This window comes from Chinchilla lanigera, unplaced genomic scaffold (assembly GCF_000276665.1).
Source record: "Chinchilla lanigera isolate Chin_1 unplaced genomic scaffold, ChiLan1.0 scaffold00028, whole genome shotgun sequence".
In the NCBI taxonomy this organism is placed as follows: domain Eukaryota; kingdom Metazoa; phylum Chordata; class Mammalia; order Rodentia; family Chinchillidae; genus Chinchilla; species Chinchilla lanigera.
The window spans coordinates 7,672,570-7,691,909 of NW_004955429.1; the positions used below are offsets into that span (position 1 = coordinate 7,672,570).

General features: G+C 38.5%; 1 protein-coding gene across 4 annotated transcripts in view; it reads left to right on the plus strand.

Annotated features, from left to right (window-relative positions):
• The window catches only part of Nebl (nebulette), a 170,690-nt gene that overhangs the window by 112,576 nt on the left and 38,774 nt on the right, over positions 1–19,340 (plus strand). For 3 of the 4 annotated variants that reach the window (XM_013515481.1, XM_013515482.1, XM_013515483.1), the window contains 9 exons: positions 450–554; positions 1,861–1,953; positions 7,857–7,949; positions 9,249–9,341; positions 10,590–10,682; positions 11,904–12,008; positions 12,945–13,116; positions 16,028–16,120; positions 17,454–17,603. In XM_013515481.1, the coding sequence (XP_013370935.1) occupies positions 450–554; positions 1,861–1,953; positions 7,857–7,949; positions 9,249–9,341; positions 10,590–10,682; positions 11,904–12,008; positions 12,945–13,116; positions 16,028–16,120; positions 17,454–17,603 (997 nt within the window). The remainder of the gene's footprint in view (positions 1–449; positions 555–1,860; positions 1,954–7,856; positions 7,950–9,248; positions 9,342–10,589; positions 10,683–11,903; positions 12,009–12,944; positions 13,117–16,027; positions 16,121–17,453; positions 17,604–19,340) is intronic. The other variant, XM_013515484.1, reaches the window with a different exon arrangement.

Consider the following 19,340-nt stretch of genomic DNA (forward strand, 5'->3'; position numbering starts at 1 on the left):
CTTGCCAGGCAGGCGCTTTGCCACTGAGCTAAATCCCCAGCCCCAACTAAACATATTTTTACCTAATTTAGGAAGCAAAGCATAAATCCAAAAACATAAAAATGTAGATACAGGGTCAGGTTACTTCACAGGTATTGCTGGGCCATTTGAACAGGGACTTGAACTGCTCCCATCACAGTAGGTCCTACAGTTAGGAAGGACATAGAAGTCACCCCTCTGAGTGTCCGAGTGGACTGAGGTGGCCGCCATAGTCTGAGTAGAGGCAAGGCCGCCGGGCTGGACTGTCTGCTTGCTACCTTTGTTTTTGCTGTTGTATGAACACGTATGACTTAGAAGGTGCAACTTAAAGCTGTGTGTGTGGTAGAGATGGAAGGAGTGGTATCGTTCTCTGTTTTTCTGTCTCTCTCATACTCGCCTCCCCAATTCATATTAGCTGTTCATATTTTTAGAAAAAGTATAAAGATGAAGCAGAGAAAATGCTTTCTAACTATTCCACTGTGGCAGATACTCCTGAAATTCAGAGGATTAAGATGACACAACAAAACATTAGCATGGTGAGTAGCCAGTACAGAGTATCCCTTACAGGACATGCTTGTGACCAGTATATTTTGGATGGTTTGTTTTGTTACCAGTATATTTTGGATGGTTTGTTTGTTTTGGATGGTTTGTTATATCCACATATATTTATGTGGATATCATGTCTACAGATTTACACATTCTTAGCTAAGTCCTAACCTTTCATATTTTTTATTATGAGGAGTTGGAATTGCATTTGCATAATTAATGAAGAGATTGGGCTTTTTGTAATGGATGCATAGACTTGAATTCTGTTTTAAAATTATAAAAATTGATCATGAGTCAATATCATAATATAGAATTGGCCCAGTCATCTATAGTGAAGCAAGTGTCTAATTAAAAATGTAAATTCTATTAAGGTTGAAGGCTTCGGGAGTATTTTCTCCTTTCTAATTAACGGGCAAACTCTGGCTCGCAGGTGTGCTGATCAGGCAGCTCTTGGGCCTCCATGCAGAGGGCCAGGCTATACTGAGAGATGGAAAATTCTCTCTGAAAGGATAAGAGAAAGACGCTGCTTTAGCTCTTGACACCTGTGATTCTGTGGTATTCCAGATTTTCGCCTGCTGAGGAAAGCATTTTTCTGCCACCCCTACTGGGGCCCACTGGATGACCAAGTGTCCCACGGTGGAGTAATTCTGTCCTCACACACTTTTTTCTGAATTACTCTTTTTTCCCTGTAGTGTGCTTTTGACTTTTGTTTTGTTTTGTGTTTGGAAGGCATAGAAGATGTTGACAGGGATGGAGAGATGGGGGTTAAGAGGAGTGAATGCATAAGCGAAGGATGAAGAAAATAAATTTTGAATCAATGCTGATACTGACAATAAAGCTAATGTTTGCTTGGGAGAGAAGAAGGCATCTTTGCTTTTAGAATAGCTGTTGCTGAAAATTTCAAACTATTTTCAAATTAAATGCTAATTTCTTAGTGAACTTTTGTAGTATGTGTTTTAATTTTTCTCTAACACACATGTGGCATAGATCTATATTTAAAGAATGAAACTCTAGTTTGGCAACATTCAAAAGCAAATAATCTACAGTCTAGTAAGGTGCTGAACAAGATTTAGAGCAGGTATTAGAGGGTTACTTGTATGTGTTGGGGATATGAAACCAAAGTTAGACATTTATTATCATAATGAACTGTTTCACTGATGCACGTAATGTTGGGAGTCATAAATAGAAGCAGTATTCACATTACTATAAAGCCTGAGAAATGGCCTCTTATAACTGTCAGATCCAGGACTTGAATTCTAATAAGCTTATAGTTCTTTTCCTTCTCTTATAATAAAGGTATTTTATAAGAAGGAAGTAGAAGCTGGCACAGCAGTAAAAGAGACTCCAGAGATGGAACGAGTGAAGAAAAATCAGCAAAATATTAGTTCAGTAAGTTCTCCCTCGCACTAATTATCCTTTCCCAAAGCAAACAGAAGCTCGGGAAATGTTCCTAGCTCTTTACTCAACAGGCTACCTTTTTCTTTTATTCTTCAGTTTACTGAAATGTGATGTCATCAAATATCAAAGATCCAACTTTCAGAGAGAAAACTATAGCCTTGTTCCTTATGAACCTGAAGCAACATTTCATTTTGATATATCAGAGTAAAGAAGACGTAGGTCATTTGAATGAAATCTAGGGTTACATTTCATCTTTTGAACAGAATTTTAACTGTATTAAGTTTTCCAGAAAAAGGATACATTTAGTGCCTCTCCACAGCTTGGAGAAAACTTTACCCTGACAGAATGATCAAAGCCCCCAGAACATTTGTTTGGTGGCTTAAAGGGAAAGTTATAGATTAAAAAAAATACATAGTACCCATTCATTTTTATCCTATGTCAGTTATATTTCTGAGTTTTTTCTTAGACATAGTCCTACTTATATTTCTGTTTTCCATCCCCATTTATTGCCTACTTCTTTCACTGATGAAAAATGCATGTTTTTACTAGAAGTTGTAAAATAACTTACCCTCTAGTTACTTTTGAACTGAAAGAAGGGTAGGAGAGGGGCGTTAATGTTATAAATAAAAAATCCTTCGATTTAAAGCTTGACGCTGTTCTCCTTAGGAACATCTGTTCTTCCATATGTGTTTAGAATCATCTCTTGTTGACTTATCTTGTCATCACCACCCACGGAGACAGTACTTTCCAGAACTTTCCTTCAGGTGATGCAAATAGAACTGCCCAAGTGCTGCTCATGTGAGGGCAACCCTGATTGTTAAGTGGCATCTTGGGAAAATGAGTGTGTGCCTGCATTTATGGAGAAAGTGCAGGTGGGGCAAGGTGATGCTATAGTGAAATGAAATTATAAGAATTCTGTTTGTTTCCTTCACTTCTGAGTGATAATATTTGAAACATACCTGTCAGTGTTGTGCAGTGTGCAGTTCTATAGCCTACAGTGAAGTAACTTGACTTTTTTTGGTACTGGGAATCAAACTCATGACCTTGTGTTTTCCAGGCAGGCGCTGTGCCACTGAGCTTTATCCCCAACCCCAAACTTGACCATCTTGATTAGTTCAGCGTTTTCTGAAAAACTCAAATGTTCATCTTTAATCATGTTGAGCTTCCCACCCGAGGAAAATCACACAAAGCAGCACAGTATATCATTTCTTCTCCCAGGGTCCTACAGCCTTTTCTAGCAAACAATAAACGTACAGTTCTGTATCTCTGAGGGTGAGCCATAAATGCCTGCTTAGTATTCAAATGGAAAGTTGCCCTTTTGAAGATTAGGCAGATCTGTCAAACCAACAAGCAATTCGCTAACATTTAAACATCTCGACATTTTCCATGTCTGGGAACAAGCCTTTTTGCTATTAGCTCTCTCTGCTGAGAGTTGATTTGGAGTTTTATTTAGAGCTACCCTGTCTCATTTTCAATTTAACTGCTCTAGATGTGGACTAGTACAGTACTGGCACTGTTACTTACATTAAACTCTCAGGTCCTGGGACGTATCTGAGATATCTGAGATTTGATTTCTAAAACACATTTCATACAGATTTAAGTCTTATGCTAAAATTTGCTAAATTTTAGCATGTGCCACTTAAGTCTAGTATGTGTGCTTTTCTTCTCCGAGCGGATCCTCTCTGAGTTATAGATGTGTGACCACACAACCTGAAATGATGACCTCGTTAATTACGTGGAAAGGCCAAAGAGCTGCTTCTTGTCCCGTCCTATGTGTCCCTGTGTGGTGGCACCATTGCTCTTCTGGTTGATCTTCCTCTAAACAGATTTGAAGGGAGGTTGGGATGAAGTAGATGCCTGACACAGGAGGGCTCTGTGTGGCGGCTGTGCGGGTAGAGGACCCTTCCTAACTCTCTGGTGTGCCCCTTTCTTGCAGTGGTCTTGAAATAATAACTGTGCTTTCAGTCCATTTCCGCAACTCCATTTTTCTCTTCTTTTATGTGTGGTCGCTACACTTTTTTTCCTTATTATAGGTTATTGGTGTGCTCTTAGACAAACAGCATTCCCAAGACTCTGTGGCTATTTCAGTTTGACTTTTGCCTTTATACACAGGGTGAATTCTAATTAACATATTAATAGAAACTGCTTTTCAGATAGGAAACAAGCCAGTTACATTATTTAAGATAATTTCCAAGGCTTTTTATGCATTTGCCTAATGACAAAATCTATGCCCATAATAAGCAACATTTTCTTATTTTAATTAAAGGACTCTTCTAGTCATGGATAGGTGAATAGATACGAATTTATTTGCACTTCAGGATAAAGAAATCCTGAAAGCATCAGATAAAATAAAAAAATTGTGTTCCCATGGAAGGAAAAGCAATGTTAGCATTTAAAAAGTGGCGTTATTCAATAGTCACTAATAAAGAAATTCTTAACATTTAAAGATGTGAATAGACTACAGTTAACATATTTTTATAAATTATTCAGGTGAAATACAAAGGAGATTAAACACGCATTTCTGATCCTCCAGAGTGAAAGAGAATTTAGAGAAAACCAGAGGAATATCAGCAATGTGATCATTTTTCCTTAAGTATTTTTTTTTCTATTTTATTGAATACCAATACATAAAGAGGGCATGACACCTGCCTAGGTAAAATCCCATTACAATGAAGACCACTGTAAAGGTTGTCCTTAAACATGGAGCTGGATCACCCATCTTTGTTTACGTTCTCCATTACCCCTAGCCAGTGTGTCATGGGCATTTGTTGTTGAATGTCTACTCTATTTTTGTTTGTGAAGGAATTAAAAAATGTAGGGTTCAAGCCTGTGAGTATTCTCAAGGTCTCCAGGAGAAATACACATGGAATGATTACGCGTTAGGGGCCATCCCAATAGTTAGTGTTTCCTGTGCTTTTTGAAGACAGTCCTTTTTGAAGTAGTTTTCAAGTCTTGTATCTTGTTACAAGTGTTTATTTAGTCACAAGTACTAATACCTGGTGTAAAATTCTGTGGGTTAAAGACAGAGGATGGCTGTGTTGGGGGATGGGGAAGAGAACTGGAGAACGAGTAGCATGGGCATTAGATCTTGAGGGATTCATAATGGCTTGGGGTGGATTTTGTGAGGAAGGACCTTCCTGGCAGAACAGACTGAGTATGTGCAGGACCCAAGGGCTGCTCAGAAGGAGATTTATGTGATGAGTATATCGGGAGAGGGGTGGCAGGAGATGACAGTGGAGGGAGATGTGACACAGATCAGAAAGATGTAGTATGGAGTCCCTTGGGGCCACCACTAGGATGTTCAGGAAGATATGGCCTTGCCAGTGCTCAGTCCTTGAGTTAGTGACTGCATTGTTTTAATGTGTATCTTCTGCAAGAAGGGTTGCTAGGCTTCAATGAAGGTAGAAATTTATACTCGTGTAAAATAACTGTATCTGAAAATAATAGTTCATTTAACGAAAAGTAATGCTAGCTAACAGCACATCTGGTGTGGCATATGGAAATCAGTGTGCCAATGGCAGAAACTTGGGAAATTTGGATGACACTGGAGTGGTGGGAAGTAGTCTTCACTCTCAGTTGTTGGTTACTTTGGTCTCCAGGCCTTACTTGTTGTTTAATCTTCCTAAGCCACCAACCTCTCTTCCTCATCTGTAAAACAGGGATTAGAACGGGAAAGGGACATTTCCTGTAGGCACATGGGGGTCTGTGAATGGAGGAGTGTACGATAGGAAGATTCTGTCTTTCAAATTGATGGCGCCAGGTTTGTATCTACTAAAAACTGGTTATAAGAATTTCTTTACCACAGATTTCTCCTTCCAAGCTCTAACTAGAGAAATTGTCTTAGCTATTTTCTCATTGTTGAGACAAAACACTCAACCCTCAAAGTGAAGGGAGGAAAGGTTTATTTAGCTCACGGTTTGTGGAGGTTTTAGTCCATCACTGGCTGGCTCCAAGGCAAGGTGGCATATGGCAGAGGGACAGCCATTCATGGTGGCAGAAGACAGCAAAAGCAACAAGAGAATTTAACAGCATCTTTCTGCCCCTTTTATTTTACCCAGACTTCTGGGATTAGAGCACTGCCAAATCAATCGGTGCGCTGAGGTAGTAATCATACGCTTAATCCCAGCGTCACACACTCTAGATTCAGCCCCCTCTAAAAAGCCTTTTGACTGCGTGAGGCTTTGGGAGGACATCTAGACACAAGCCATAACAGAAATCTTTCCTCTTTCTTGCTATGAATAGAGGTTAAACTGAAACTTCCTTCACTTTAACTCAGCCGTCTTGGTCCCAAGTATAAGGAATGACGTGAGGCAGAGACCAGCTGAGACTGCTGGGCTTGTCTAAAGGCAACATGGTGTGGAATTTATTATGCCTGGGTGCAGGCAGAGGGCAAAAGGTCATCTGTAGGGAGTAAAGAGAAGGAGATTTTTTTTTTTTTTTAATAGGGCTTAAAAAAAGGCAAGGGATGTTAGGCGGAAAGATCTTAGGAAAGCTCAGGGGCCAAAGTTCCCTGGATGTTTTATGCCTCAGTGGGCAAAGTCCTTCAGGTATCCAGGTGAATGTTTGGGTGTCTGCAGATATCTGGGTGTTTTGGCTCCATCTTATCTCTTTTAAGACATCCTGTGTTTGCCTAGGGCACTGGTGCTAAGCTGAGAACAATGCCTCTGCTAGCAAACGGTTGGATACTGAGAGAGTCGGGTCTGAATAGAGCTTTACAAGAATCTCCCTAAATTGGGCATGGTGGATTTTGCCTATAATTCTACAACTCTGGGAGGCTGAGGCAGGGGGATTGCAAGTATGAGCCCAGCCTGGGCAATTTAGTGACTTAGTGAGACCCTGTCTTAAAATAAATTAAAAATAAAAAAAGGGAGCTTCGCACTCAGCGTGAAGACTCTGGGTTTAATTCCAAGTACCACCATAAATGAATAAATAAATCTCCAAACAATCTACCTGGTCTCTCAAATTTCACATACCACTGCATAGAGAAGGGCGCTCCTTGAGGATAGAGCATACACAGAAAGAAGCCCAACTCTTGTCCATTTTCCAGGCCTCTCTTCACATGCGTGTTCACTCCTGAGGACATGCATTTCAAGTCCCTGTTATTTGCAAGTCTTTAACACCACATTTAAACTCTAAAAAACCATCGTGTTCCCCCTGTGGCATTCCTTGCAGTGGGGTTTTATCCTCTAGCTCTACTTTCGTGGTCAAAGTTGATTTGACAGACTTGGCCACTTGCCACTCTCTTTCTCCAGCTCTGATGCTCATTTATCTTCCGGGTGTGGTGGAATCACTGGCTCACTGGTTGGGAAAACCAATTACAGACAATGGAGTGTGATTCTCCCTGGCTAGAAAGGAGGCCCTGTGCGTAGGCTGGGGAATGTCCCTAGCACTGGGTCAGAGGGCAGGCACTCCAGGGCTGGAACTTAGCAGAGAGGGGAACCACTGAGGTTCGTGGTTTCTTTAACAGTAATAAAGTACTGCTGAAGTGGAGGCAGAGGATTTGTGTAACCCTCCTCTCCAATGATAACAATGGAAAATTATTTTATGTATACAGTGATAATTTGACAAAGTGCTTTAATTCTAAGAAGGAAATTCACAGAGGGGATAATTCCTCGTGATTGGTAAGCTCAGATTCAGTGAGGCCACCAATAAATAATACAGTTTGAAGAGTAACCATGGAAGGTATAAGTTAAACATTTGACAAGAACCAGCCCAGTCATTGGCGTCACTGAGAAGATGAAATCTATCAGCCATCCATATTCCACTGTTAAATCCTAACGGAGATTTCACTGATGAATGCTTTGTGGCCATGTGACATTTCTTCCCATCTGATCCCGTGTATTGGTAATGTTTACTTCCACTAACTCCAACCTGTCTCTCACCTTGTCCCCCAGCTCCAATATAAAGAACAAAATTATAAGTCCACACCGGTGAGCATGACCCCAGAGATAGAGAGAGTGAGGAGGAACCAAGAGCAGCTGAGTGCGGCAAGTAGTTTCTGTTTTCTTTTACATTTTATCTAAAATTGTGTATTTTTATATTTAAACAAAATGCCCTTTGCTAAGCTTTAAACCCTCCAGGTAGCTGTATCCTCCTTTACGCGTTCATTCACTGAAGGGCAAGACCTGTGACTATCACACCAGCACAGGAAGTCTGTCACAGGGGTCAGTGTAACTTAGCCATGTGTCTTTATTCAAAAGTTCTTCCATCATCACCCACATGTGTCAGGTATTGTCTAGATCATCGGGACAAAAAGTAGATAAGACACATCTTATCCTCATGAACCTCATAGTTTATTGGTAAACTTCTAGAAGTACGTTTGGATAAGGACCTGGAGAGAGGACTCTCTTACCCGTTGAAGCAGCAAGAACTCTGTTGGAACAGGGCAAGAGAAGGCCTGGCTTGATTAGCATTTGAAGACACACAGCATCTGGAAAAAGAACCTTGTAAATGAAATGGAAAACATTAATCCTTCAATGATCTATTGCTTAAAAAAAAGCAGTGCTAGTTAACAATTATGTGCACCTCTGTGAGGGGATGGGCCCTGTGCTTGTGTTTTATGTGAACCCACAATCTCAGTTCTATTCATCTCTGCTGGGTTGATTTGGGAAACTGAGTTGGAACACCTGCCAGGGATCCACAGCTTGTAGGGGTGGAGTTGTGATTTGAACCCAGCCTTTCTGGAATCCTGAAATTCTTTCATGCTGTTCCAAGATAGTTATTTTTTTCATTTTGTGATCCTTTTATGGAGGTTTCTCCAAAAAAAGGGCCCTTTTCTTCCAAAACAGTTAATTTTGAAAGATTTAAAGCTGAAGAGCAAATTCTTCCAGGTGGAGGAGAAAATTCAGCTCCACATTGCTTATCCGGCTAATGTCCCTGTCAGAGATCTTTAGAAGGTGAAGCCCCAGGGTCAGAGGGTAGAAAAAGCCCCTCCTGGGCTTCCATATGGATTTCATTCTGGTTTTATCCTCTTGATTTGGTTCTGCTATTTATTTGCAGCATACTCCCTTAGATTTCTGTTGTTATTTGTGTAATTTGCAATTAGTTTGAACACTGAACAACTTAGTGTTTGCTGAAGACTTTTTTAAACAGAACAATCAACAGTTAGCATTTGTTAAATCAGAATAATTGAAATCTAGGTGTTGATACCAGCAGGAAGGTTGATGTAGGGGTATTGTGATAAAATGTGTGCAAAAGGATGGGAGGAACTTTGAGACTAACTCTTTGCAGTGTTTTTTTTTTTACTGAGTCTGCTCTGCTATTAAAATTCTTTTTATTCCCCATAGGTCAAATACAAAGAAGAGATTAAACAGGCAACTCCCATTTCTGACCCCCCAGAGCTGCAGAGAGTGAAAGCAAACCAGAAGAATATCAGCAATGTGTGATCATCTTAGTAACTTTTTCTGATGCTAGCAAATGTAGAGTCAATATGTAGAGGCAGGGATTGTTTGACAATATTTTCCCAATTTGAGTCCATATTTTTGACCTCATTTGACTAATGATGGATTTGGAAGATTTTGGGGTTTCGGGAATTGCCAGGTTCCCAGCACCACACCTCGGAGATTGTTGTTGTCTGTCTTCCTCGTCTTTATGCTGATAACTGCTTGGTGCCCCAATGGGAAGCTTCTGGCACTGGGACCCTCCAGCCAAGTTTTCCTACTCCCCCTTCCAGAGTAGGAAAGTGCCTGTGCTCTTGTTCCCCGGCATCTCCCAGCCTTTCCTCCCACCCTCAGTGATGATCACTGTATTTCCGGGCAATGTCTGGGAGAGCTGATAAAGTAGATGTGGATGAATAGCTCATATGAAGAAGCAGAGCCAATCTCGGGGTACTGGATCAAGGTTCTCAGTTCCTCCTTAGACACTGACCAGTGCCTGCTCTAATTCCCTTTTGTTTACATAATCTCCTGGTGCAGCTCCCTGCTACTCCTTTTTGGAGGTCATTAACATGGGTATTGGGTTCTTTGGGAGAGGAAATTTGGAAATCTGTTCATTTCAAAGGAATCACGTATTCTTCAAACCCTTCAAGTCATTTGACCAGTTTATGAAGTATGCACAGGTCATTGTTTGTGACTTTTTCCAACAATTATATTTTGGAGGAGTAGATGTTTGTCTTTTCCCAGTGGATCTAAGGTCATGCTCAGACTGTTACTCTCAGAAATGGACATGTTTATTGAGAAGGAAGGAGTGGTGGGAAGCATGCTGGCCATTTTGTGGATGACCATGGTCATCATTTTAAATACATTTAAAAAAAGTTCTGTCACAGCTAATTCCTACGAAACCACAGCTGTGCAGTTTCCTGCTATATGGACAAGAGGGCCTGTGAGTAATATCTGTGAAGGTGTTTCTTTCCGTACTCCTTTGTAACAAAGGCTTTGTACAGGTTTACTGACAGTACACCCGTGTATTTGAAAACATCCACTGAGATTCAGACAAAGACACTGTTCTAGGGTGAAATGAAGTAGATGCTTTAAGATATAAACATTTTAAATATGATCTGACCTCCAAGAGTATCCTCTTTTTAAAACAGTTTCCCTTCTTTGGGTAACTCTTGAAAAATAAACGCGGTGAGACTCTTACTTAGTTGAATTAATGCATAGTTCTCTACCTTTTGTTTTCTGTGATGATAGGTTCATTATAAAGGTCAGCTGGGAAGAGCTACACCTTTAAGTGTAACTCCTGAAATGGAAAGAGTGAAGAAGAATCAAGAAAACATTAGCTCGGCAAGTGGTTTTATTTATTTTGGACAATCACAAAGGGTGTGCCCTTTATAATTCACCCACAGTCTTCTTTTTTCTTTATGAGAATAAACTTGTGATATTCCCAGTTAAGTACTTGTGTTACTTCAGATGACCTCCTGAACTATATAAATTTACATTATTCTGCAGCCCTTCAGAGGTATTTCCAGAGGTGCCTGACATAGTTAAAGTTTATTTAAGCAATGACTTGTGTTACTTTAGCCAGTATCTTCAAAAATGATGGTCTTTTTGGTACGTAAGTTTAGTAATTGTCATTTTACTCCTGTGTTTCAGTGAACATGGCGTGTGTAAGACTCTCTTTGCAAAACAAAGTAGAAAATGAGTCATTACTCCAGCATAAGGATTTAGAGGGGACAAAATAATACATAATATAGAACTGAGTTCCTCATGAAAGTTTCTCATGGCGCACATCCGGGTCTTCTTCAGGGTCTTCTTTAGCTAGTATGCTTTCTCTCAGTGAAGCTGGGACTTCTGTTCTTAATTGTGCGTATGCATTTTAGATCTGCAATAAATGTTGTTCCCATGTTACACATAATTAGCTTCATGAAAGGCAGTTCCAATGGTTGGTGTCGAAAGGCCAGGCTCTATTTCTGGCACACCTGGGGACCAGTGTTTAGGTGCATAATTTCCAGCTTTCTGGTGGCATTTCTGTCTGAAGATTCTGGGTGTAGTCAACATAAAGTATGTCCATGTTGTGGTTGCTTAGAAGGAAAACTAGATTTATTCATCATTGTTTCTCATTCTCTAAGGTGGGAAAAATAAAGAAAAATAGAGGGAAACTTGGTATGCACCTTCCAATATTGTTATAGCAGAAAATAGGGAAATTTAGAAACAGAAAATGAAGTTGGATTCTATTTAGTTTTGGACATTTCCTTGTTAATTTAAATATGAGATCCAGTTTTTCTGACTACATTGCTAGTGATTGTTGGCTACACACATTTGTTTTCAGTTGATAAAGAAGATTAAAACATGTTCACCATAGCCTTTAAGGGAGATCTTTGAGAGTCCAGTTTTAGGTTGGTGTTCTAGAACAGAATGTAATTCACTGAAAAGTTACCTGGAAAATATTGTATAAGTGTTATATAATATTGTATGAATTTCATTTATTTGGAAAACTTTAAAAAGTCATATAATTTTAAAATTATACTTATTCTGTTATAATTAGGTCTGCTTTTTATTTTGCAGGTAAAATATACTCAGGACCATAAACAGATGAAAGGTAGACCAAGTCTGATTCTAGATACACCTAGTCTGAGACATGTTAAAGAAGCACAAAATCATATTTCAATGGTAGGGTACAACCCCATAGTTCTTTCCATGATTTAAGCATACTAAGGAACTGCAAGACCCAGTGTGTTGATGGCTTTAGTTCACTATTAATCTGGACAACTAACAAAGCATGAAAAGTTGGATAAGCCTTTTGTTTTGTTTGTTTTGTTTGGGGGGGGATGCTTTCTAATCACACTGAAATGTAATGAAATTATTTAGTCTAATAAAATAATTTCTCTCTGTGACTTTTTGGTGTGTTTTTATTTCTAATGTGATTATTATAAATGCATTTTATGAAGACATTTGACCAGAGTTCTTTCCAATTAATTAATTTAGATGGAATTTGGTATATTCGCATGTTGTAAAAATATGAAAAATGCATTTTAAAACTTTCATGAGGTCTAAATTACCTATCATAAACATTACCATTTAAAGTATTTAATTCAATACAAATGAATAGTATAATTTACAGAATGCAAAACTATTGCTCTGATCCAGTTTTAAAACATGAGAAAATCTGTTATATAATATCTAGGTTTTTTTTGTAGTTATATACTAAAATTGTACATATCTTTACCTATACCTCTCAGTCTAATTTTAAGTAAGTTGCTTTGAATAATTATGGATAAATGCTTGTTACTTTTACATACTGAATGTTCATAGATAAGAAGCTAATTTGGAGTTAAATTAGCATATTCTAGGAAGTAACCAAGATTTTCAGCTGTTTTTCTTTTACAACGTCTCACTAATATACAAATTTATATACAATTTGAGAAGCAATACCATAATGATTACAAACATGGTGAAAATGTCAACACTTGATCTAACAGATTGTTTTGGTAGAACTGGAAAAGATATGTGTATGCAAGATGCACCTGTCATTTTATCAAAATTGTGTGGGACAAGTAACAACTGGGAAATTTCAATTTGAGTTCATGCAGTGTTTTTCTTTTTCAGGTAAAATATCATGAAGATTTTGAGAAGACGAAGGGGAGGGGCTTTACTCCTGTTGTGGATGACCCTGTGACAGAGCGTGTGAGGAAGAACACCCAGGTTGTCAGCGATGCTGCCTACAAAGGGGTCCAGCCTCATGTGGTGGAGATGGACAGGAGACCCGGAATCATTGTTGGTAAGCAGGCGGTCCATCAATGGTGAACCTTCTCTGCAGGCAGACATGGCCAGCAGGATTGTGCTTGCTTTTACTCTACTTCACCTGACCCCTCATCAGATATTTTGTGTGGTGCTAAATTCCAGATGAATGCCAGATAAAGCGTTATTTTGGTACCACGTTGAATGACATTCATGGCATTCACCAGGTATCATGCAGAGCATTCTATTCTTGGAAGTTCTGTGCTTAATACCTTCCTAGTCTTAAGCATATTTTGACTTGTTAAAGACAGCCCAGATCTAGATGATCACAAGAATGGAACAATTATTTTGTTTTTCTTTAGTTTCTTAGTTAAGGTGTTGTACCATAGACATCATGTGCCTGGGTGACTGACAGAAATGTCACATTTAGGACCTTTTTACCACAAGCAGACATGCCAGAGAGATTCTGATGGTATTCCATAAAAGGAACCACATATGTTTTTTAAATATTGTTTCTGAGCTGGAAAATTGAGAACCATCTGAAGGTCTTACATTTTGAAGAGCAGCTTTTCCTTCTTGCTGCTCTCCATTCCTTACCTGGGAGGACGCTGCTGACTGTGGCCGAGATATCAGCAAAGATCATACTGAAATATGCAATAGGACCAGGAAGGAAAATTAGTGGTTTCTCAGTAACACCAGTAATGCTTGACTATTGCCTCCTTCAGAGTAATTAGTCCTTAAGTGTTTATATCTACTCCAACTGTGTAGCTCAAAAAATATTTTGGTAACTGTGGTATATAGCTCTCACTAAAGTCAGTGTTAGATTTCCTTCATCTTCAAGAGTAAGAGCTTATGTTTTGGAATAGTACCAGTGAAAGGCCATTTAGAGGTGAGCTGGGTGGGGAAGCATATATTTGACAGGGTAATATCAGTATAAAACAAGAATACTAATGTCAGAGTACTAAGTGACTTGGATGATTACCAAAGTGACTCTGAATGTAGTTTACAGAGAAAGAATCCAAACATACTTGTAGGCGATTGATGGCTTTGCTCATCTTCTCCCAAGTTGATTACTTAAAAGGATCACATTCAGTTGCATGGATGAATTGTGCTGTTTTTCTAAAAAGCCCTCAGAAGTAGAGAGTTTCATTGCTGGGAGCTAAGAGGTCACAGGAGAGTGTGAAGTTCTGCTTCATCTCGTCAGGGTGAGAACTTACCCAGGGACAAGGCTCAGAGATCAGCCATGGTGGTGAGACCATTGCTGAAAACCACAGAACTCTCTAGATGTTGAGCTCTTAGATTCAATACCTATCATCTTTGAGATTACTATTCTTCAAAGCATAATCAGTTTCCTTTGGAGGCTTGCCCATGAAGGTACAAAATGAAACACATTAAGCGAACATTAAACTTTCTAATGAACCAGCTTTAGTATCAGGTATGGAAATGTAAACTTAGAGATTTTCTAAGTAATGCAGGCTAAGTCACATTGTGCCACTTTTGTTTTTATTGGAGGTGAGGCTACTTACTAGTCAGGTAACTTTGTGTAAGTTTGGCTTAGTTGTTGAATCTCACTATGCCTCAGTTTCCACATCCATAAAACAGGGAAAATAGTAGTACCTACTTTGATATGTATGAAGTGTAAATGAATTAGACTGTAACTGACATATAATAAACACTGCAAAATATTAATTAAAAACTGACAAGCAAATCTCCAGTTTTAGTTTACTAATTAATTATTTTCCCTCTTGTCTTATTTCTGCTATTTGTCCATAATGAGGTTCTTATTTTCCAGTTGTACAGAACTATGCTGCTCATTGTAGATCCTGATACCCACTAGGTGGGGTGACTGATGAACTGAGAAATTATCAGATTTGGATTTCTGTCTCCAGCTAAAATAGGAAGATACATTGGCTTACGTAGTCTATGCAGTCAGCTTTCTGTTGCTTTGACAAAATACCTGAGAAAATCACTTAAAAGGAGAAGTGAGTTGTTTTGATTTAAGGTTTCAGAGGTTTCAGTCCATGGTTAATTGACCCAGCTGCTTTGGGCCTGTGGCAGCATAGGCTATCATGTGATAGAGGAAGACTGTTTGCTTCATGGCAGTTAGGAAGCAAAAGAGAAGGCAAGGTAAGGGCTGGGGTCCCCGAAGCACCTCAAGGGCACATCTCCAGTGACGTAATTTCCTTCTCCTAGGCTATACTTCCTACAGATTGCACTACCACATGGTAGCTCCACAGGCTGGCCACCAAGCCTTTACCCAGGAGCATTTTGGAGACACTTCAGATCCAGATGCCAGTAGTGGTCTGATCATTGACTACAACAATGAACTAATCTGTAGCCCATTAAGAACAGGAGGCAGCTTTTAGTCTTCATTCCATCCCTCATCATTATTTGCTGGATGCCTCACTGTCAGCACTTTTTTGATAAATGTGTCTTCTGTAGCTTCACTTGCTTACACACTCACAAAGGAAACTAGACTCATCATGTCCCTATACTTCCAATCTTTGTTCCTGATATAGGGAGAGAAGGTTTTTATTTGTTTTGTTTTAAACCACCACTTCTTGATCATTTTCTGTGAATAACTTAGTGCCCTTCATCAGGAGCTTTTACCAAACACTTTGCCTGCTTCAGTGGGTGGAGAGCAAGAGGGCTGGGTGTCCTAGGGGTGCCACAGAGCTGTACATAGTGACTTATTAGGTGCATGCCATGTATGATGAGTTGTGGATCCCTCAGCAGAGCTTGGCATGGCAGCTCAAAGAACCAGACAACTCGAATTTGATTACTAAATTTTCTTAATAGGTGCACATGGAAGTGAATATTCTGTTGTTCTCTTCTGAATTTGATAGCATGGTAGCTTTGCTTATTGCATTTTTGCCTTTTTCTTGACTCCTCTTGGTACTGACTTTTTAAAAGCTCCATCTTATTTGTTGATTACTTCCTTTTGGTGAAAGACCTCAAAGTTTGGCGCACGGATCCCGGCTCCATCTTCGACATTGATCCCCTGGAAGACAATATTCAGTCTAGGAGTCTGCATATGCTCTCTGGTATTGCTTACATTTTGGTTCCTTTCCTTTTGTCCTAAAAGTGGAACTACTGTGAAATATTGAAGTTCACGGTGGCAAGCATATGATGTAAATTTTAAAATTGAGAATTAGAAAAACCAGACAAGTACTAGACCACTTTAAAATACCATTAATTATTTATGAAAGCAAAACTTACAAAAGCACTTTACTATGAATCCTAGATTGGTTTGTCCCATATTCATTTAAAAAGATGTGTAGAACTTACTTACATTTGCTTTTTTATTAGTGAATATGATTTTATAGGCTTTCTGGGTTTACAGATGTATTTATTTGGATTGCACTAAGCTTCTGGGACGTAAAAGAGATTTGTTTCATGAAATACAATGTAACAGTGTTTTATTTTATTTTATTTTTTGTGTTTTTGAGACAGGGTCTCACTACGCAGTTCAGGCTAGCCTTGAGCTCACTTTGTAGCCCAGGCTGGCCTTGAACTTGCAGCAATCCTCCTGTGTCAGCCTCCCAAGTGCTGGGATTACAGGCATGCACTACCATCCTGGCAACAATATTTTAAAGATAGTCTGAAAAACTGTATAGAGAGCAGTAGAAAAGTTTTCTATACAGCATCATAAATGTCTTAAAATGAAATAAATTTAAATATGCAAAATTATTTTTGAGTTTTTATAAAATGAACAGCTTCTGCATATATGACCTTTAACTGAGCATGTATGTCATTAAAGGCAAAAAACTGAATGGTTTGCACAAAGTGATAACATGGTTTACCATTTCAGACTTTCAGACTTTCTTTTGAAAATAAGGTCTGAAAAAGTTTTGATAGTTATGTAGTTCTCTTAAATGATATAAATGCTGTAGATATATAATATCACTGAATTTTTTTTCTATCCTCTGATATTTACTTCATTTTAAATCATTAATAAAACTGAATGCACAAAGCAGAGATGCTAATACTTTAATCTGATCCACAGAGCCAAATTATACAATTTTCTAAAAATAAGAAAAGGCAACATATACTGTATATGTGTTGACAAATTTTTTGATAACCAGATGCTCCGTTTGTTAGAAGAGTATGAGTTTGCCAGTGTTTCCATGGTTTTTGCCAATTTTCTATCTCCCAGTCTCTCCTTTGAAATCTAGATTTTAAAACAGGGTTAAGTAAACTTTCAGTCACTCCCAAGTGCATGCTAAAGTTTGGGAGTAGGTGCCTAGAACCTTGTAATAGATGAGATTTGGGGTTATTCATTAATAAGGATTTTTTTTTCCTGATAAGCTCTTAAGTAATTCTGTCAACTCCTCAAGTCACTTGATGACATGTGTGAATATTTTCCCTCCCATATAGAAAAGGCGAGTCTCTATAGGAGACAGAGGTCTCGATCTCATTCCGGCAGTACCTTTGGTACAGGTCTGGGAGATGACAAGTCAGAAATCTCCGAGCTTTACCCAAGCATTTCATGCTGCAGTGAGGTAACAAGACCGTCTGACGAAGGAGGTATCAAACCTTAGCCACTCAGAAAGGACATGAATTATTTTTAAGTGTGCCTGCCACAGGAGTGCCTTTAACCCATTTTTCACCTTTGCACATTCAGCCTGGGTGTGTTTGAAAATTTAATATTGAGCATAAAAAATTAAGAATTTCTTAAGCTACTAATTTGCATTTTTGCATGTTAGTTTTTCTTTTTTTTTCTGTGTCCACTATGATCACTACAAGTGGATCTGTACTAACAGAAGGGCTTGTGAACTTGCTATGAGAACTGTTTTGCAGTTGTATGAAATGGACCCACACAGTCACCATGGAAACTTGAGTTCTGTGCAGTTTGTATCTGATTTCCACTAAGGACCAAAAATTCCAATCTTATGGCAGTATTTGAGTGGCCATGAGGTTGTTATGACCTGGTGAGTGTTTAAACATTGATACAAATTTGCAGACAGAGTTAGATCTTGCCACAAAGAAGCTGGGTGTGATGCTTGTGATATGAGATTTTTTGTTGTGGTTGTTATTTTTTATTTTAAAGAGAATAGTAAAAAGAACAACAGCAAACTACAAACAAAACAAAGCAAGGACATTAAAGATCATGTGGGGTTTCAAACCAAATGATAGGAATTAACAGGTTGTTATATTACATACTGTTATCTTTTACAAAGTTGCTCAGATTACCAGATGTAAGGATGGAAGATTGATCAAACCACTAAAGAGAATGAGAAAATAATAATTAAAAAAAATTAGAGACAATGCAGAGTTTCACTAGACAAGATGGTAAGAATTCACCACTGGTTGTTATATTGCGTATTATTATCTTCACATCAGTTTCTCAGATTACCAGATCTAAGCATGCAAAATTGTTTAAAATATAAAAACAAATTAAGCATAACTGTTACTTTCAACATACTACCTGATATCAGCAGGAGAGTTATCCCAGCTATCTATCTATCTATATAGCTTAGTTCTTTTTTTTTTCTTCTTTCCCTCATCCCAGTTGTTTCTTCCTTTGAACAATTTCTTTCCCTTTCATATTATCTGTTGTACATTTTGGGTTTTATTCTTTCATGTTCTTACACTAGGGAGACAATATGATGCTTATATATGTGGGTCTGATTTATTTCACTTATGAGTATGGTCTCTGTTTGCATCCATTTACCTATAAAAGCCTTGAGTTTATCTTTTTTTATAGCTGAGTAATACTCCATTTTATAAAAATACCACATCTTTTTTTCACCCATTCCTCAGCTGATGGGCATTTGGGTTGTTTTCAAGATTTAGCTGTAACAAATTGAGCTGATATAAATATGGGTGTACATATATCACTGTGGTATGATGTTTTTAATTCTTCTGGAAAAATACCCAGAAGGGGAATAGCTGGGTTAAGTGGGACTTCCAATTCCAGTTTTGTAAGGAATCTCCAAACTGATTTCCACAGTGCTTTCACCAATCTACACTCCTACCAGCAGTGGAGAAGGGTTCGTTTTTCCCTACAGCCTCTCCAGCATTGGTCACTGGTTGATTTCTTAATGATAATCATTCCTTCTGGGATGAGATGGAATTTCAGTGTTGTTTTAATTTGCATTTATCAAATGACTAATGATGTTGAACATTTTTTCATATATTTATTTGCCATTAGTATTTCTTTATCTGAGAAGTGTGTATTCATCTCGGATGCCCATTTTTGTATTGGGTCTTTGAATTTTGGGCACCTGATTTTTAAAAATTCTTTATATGTTCTAGATAGAA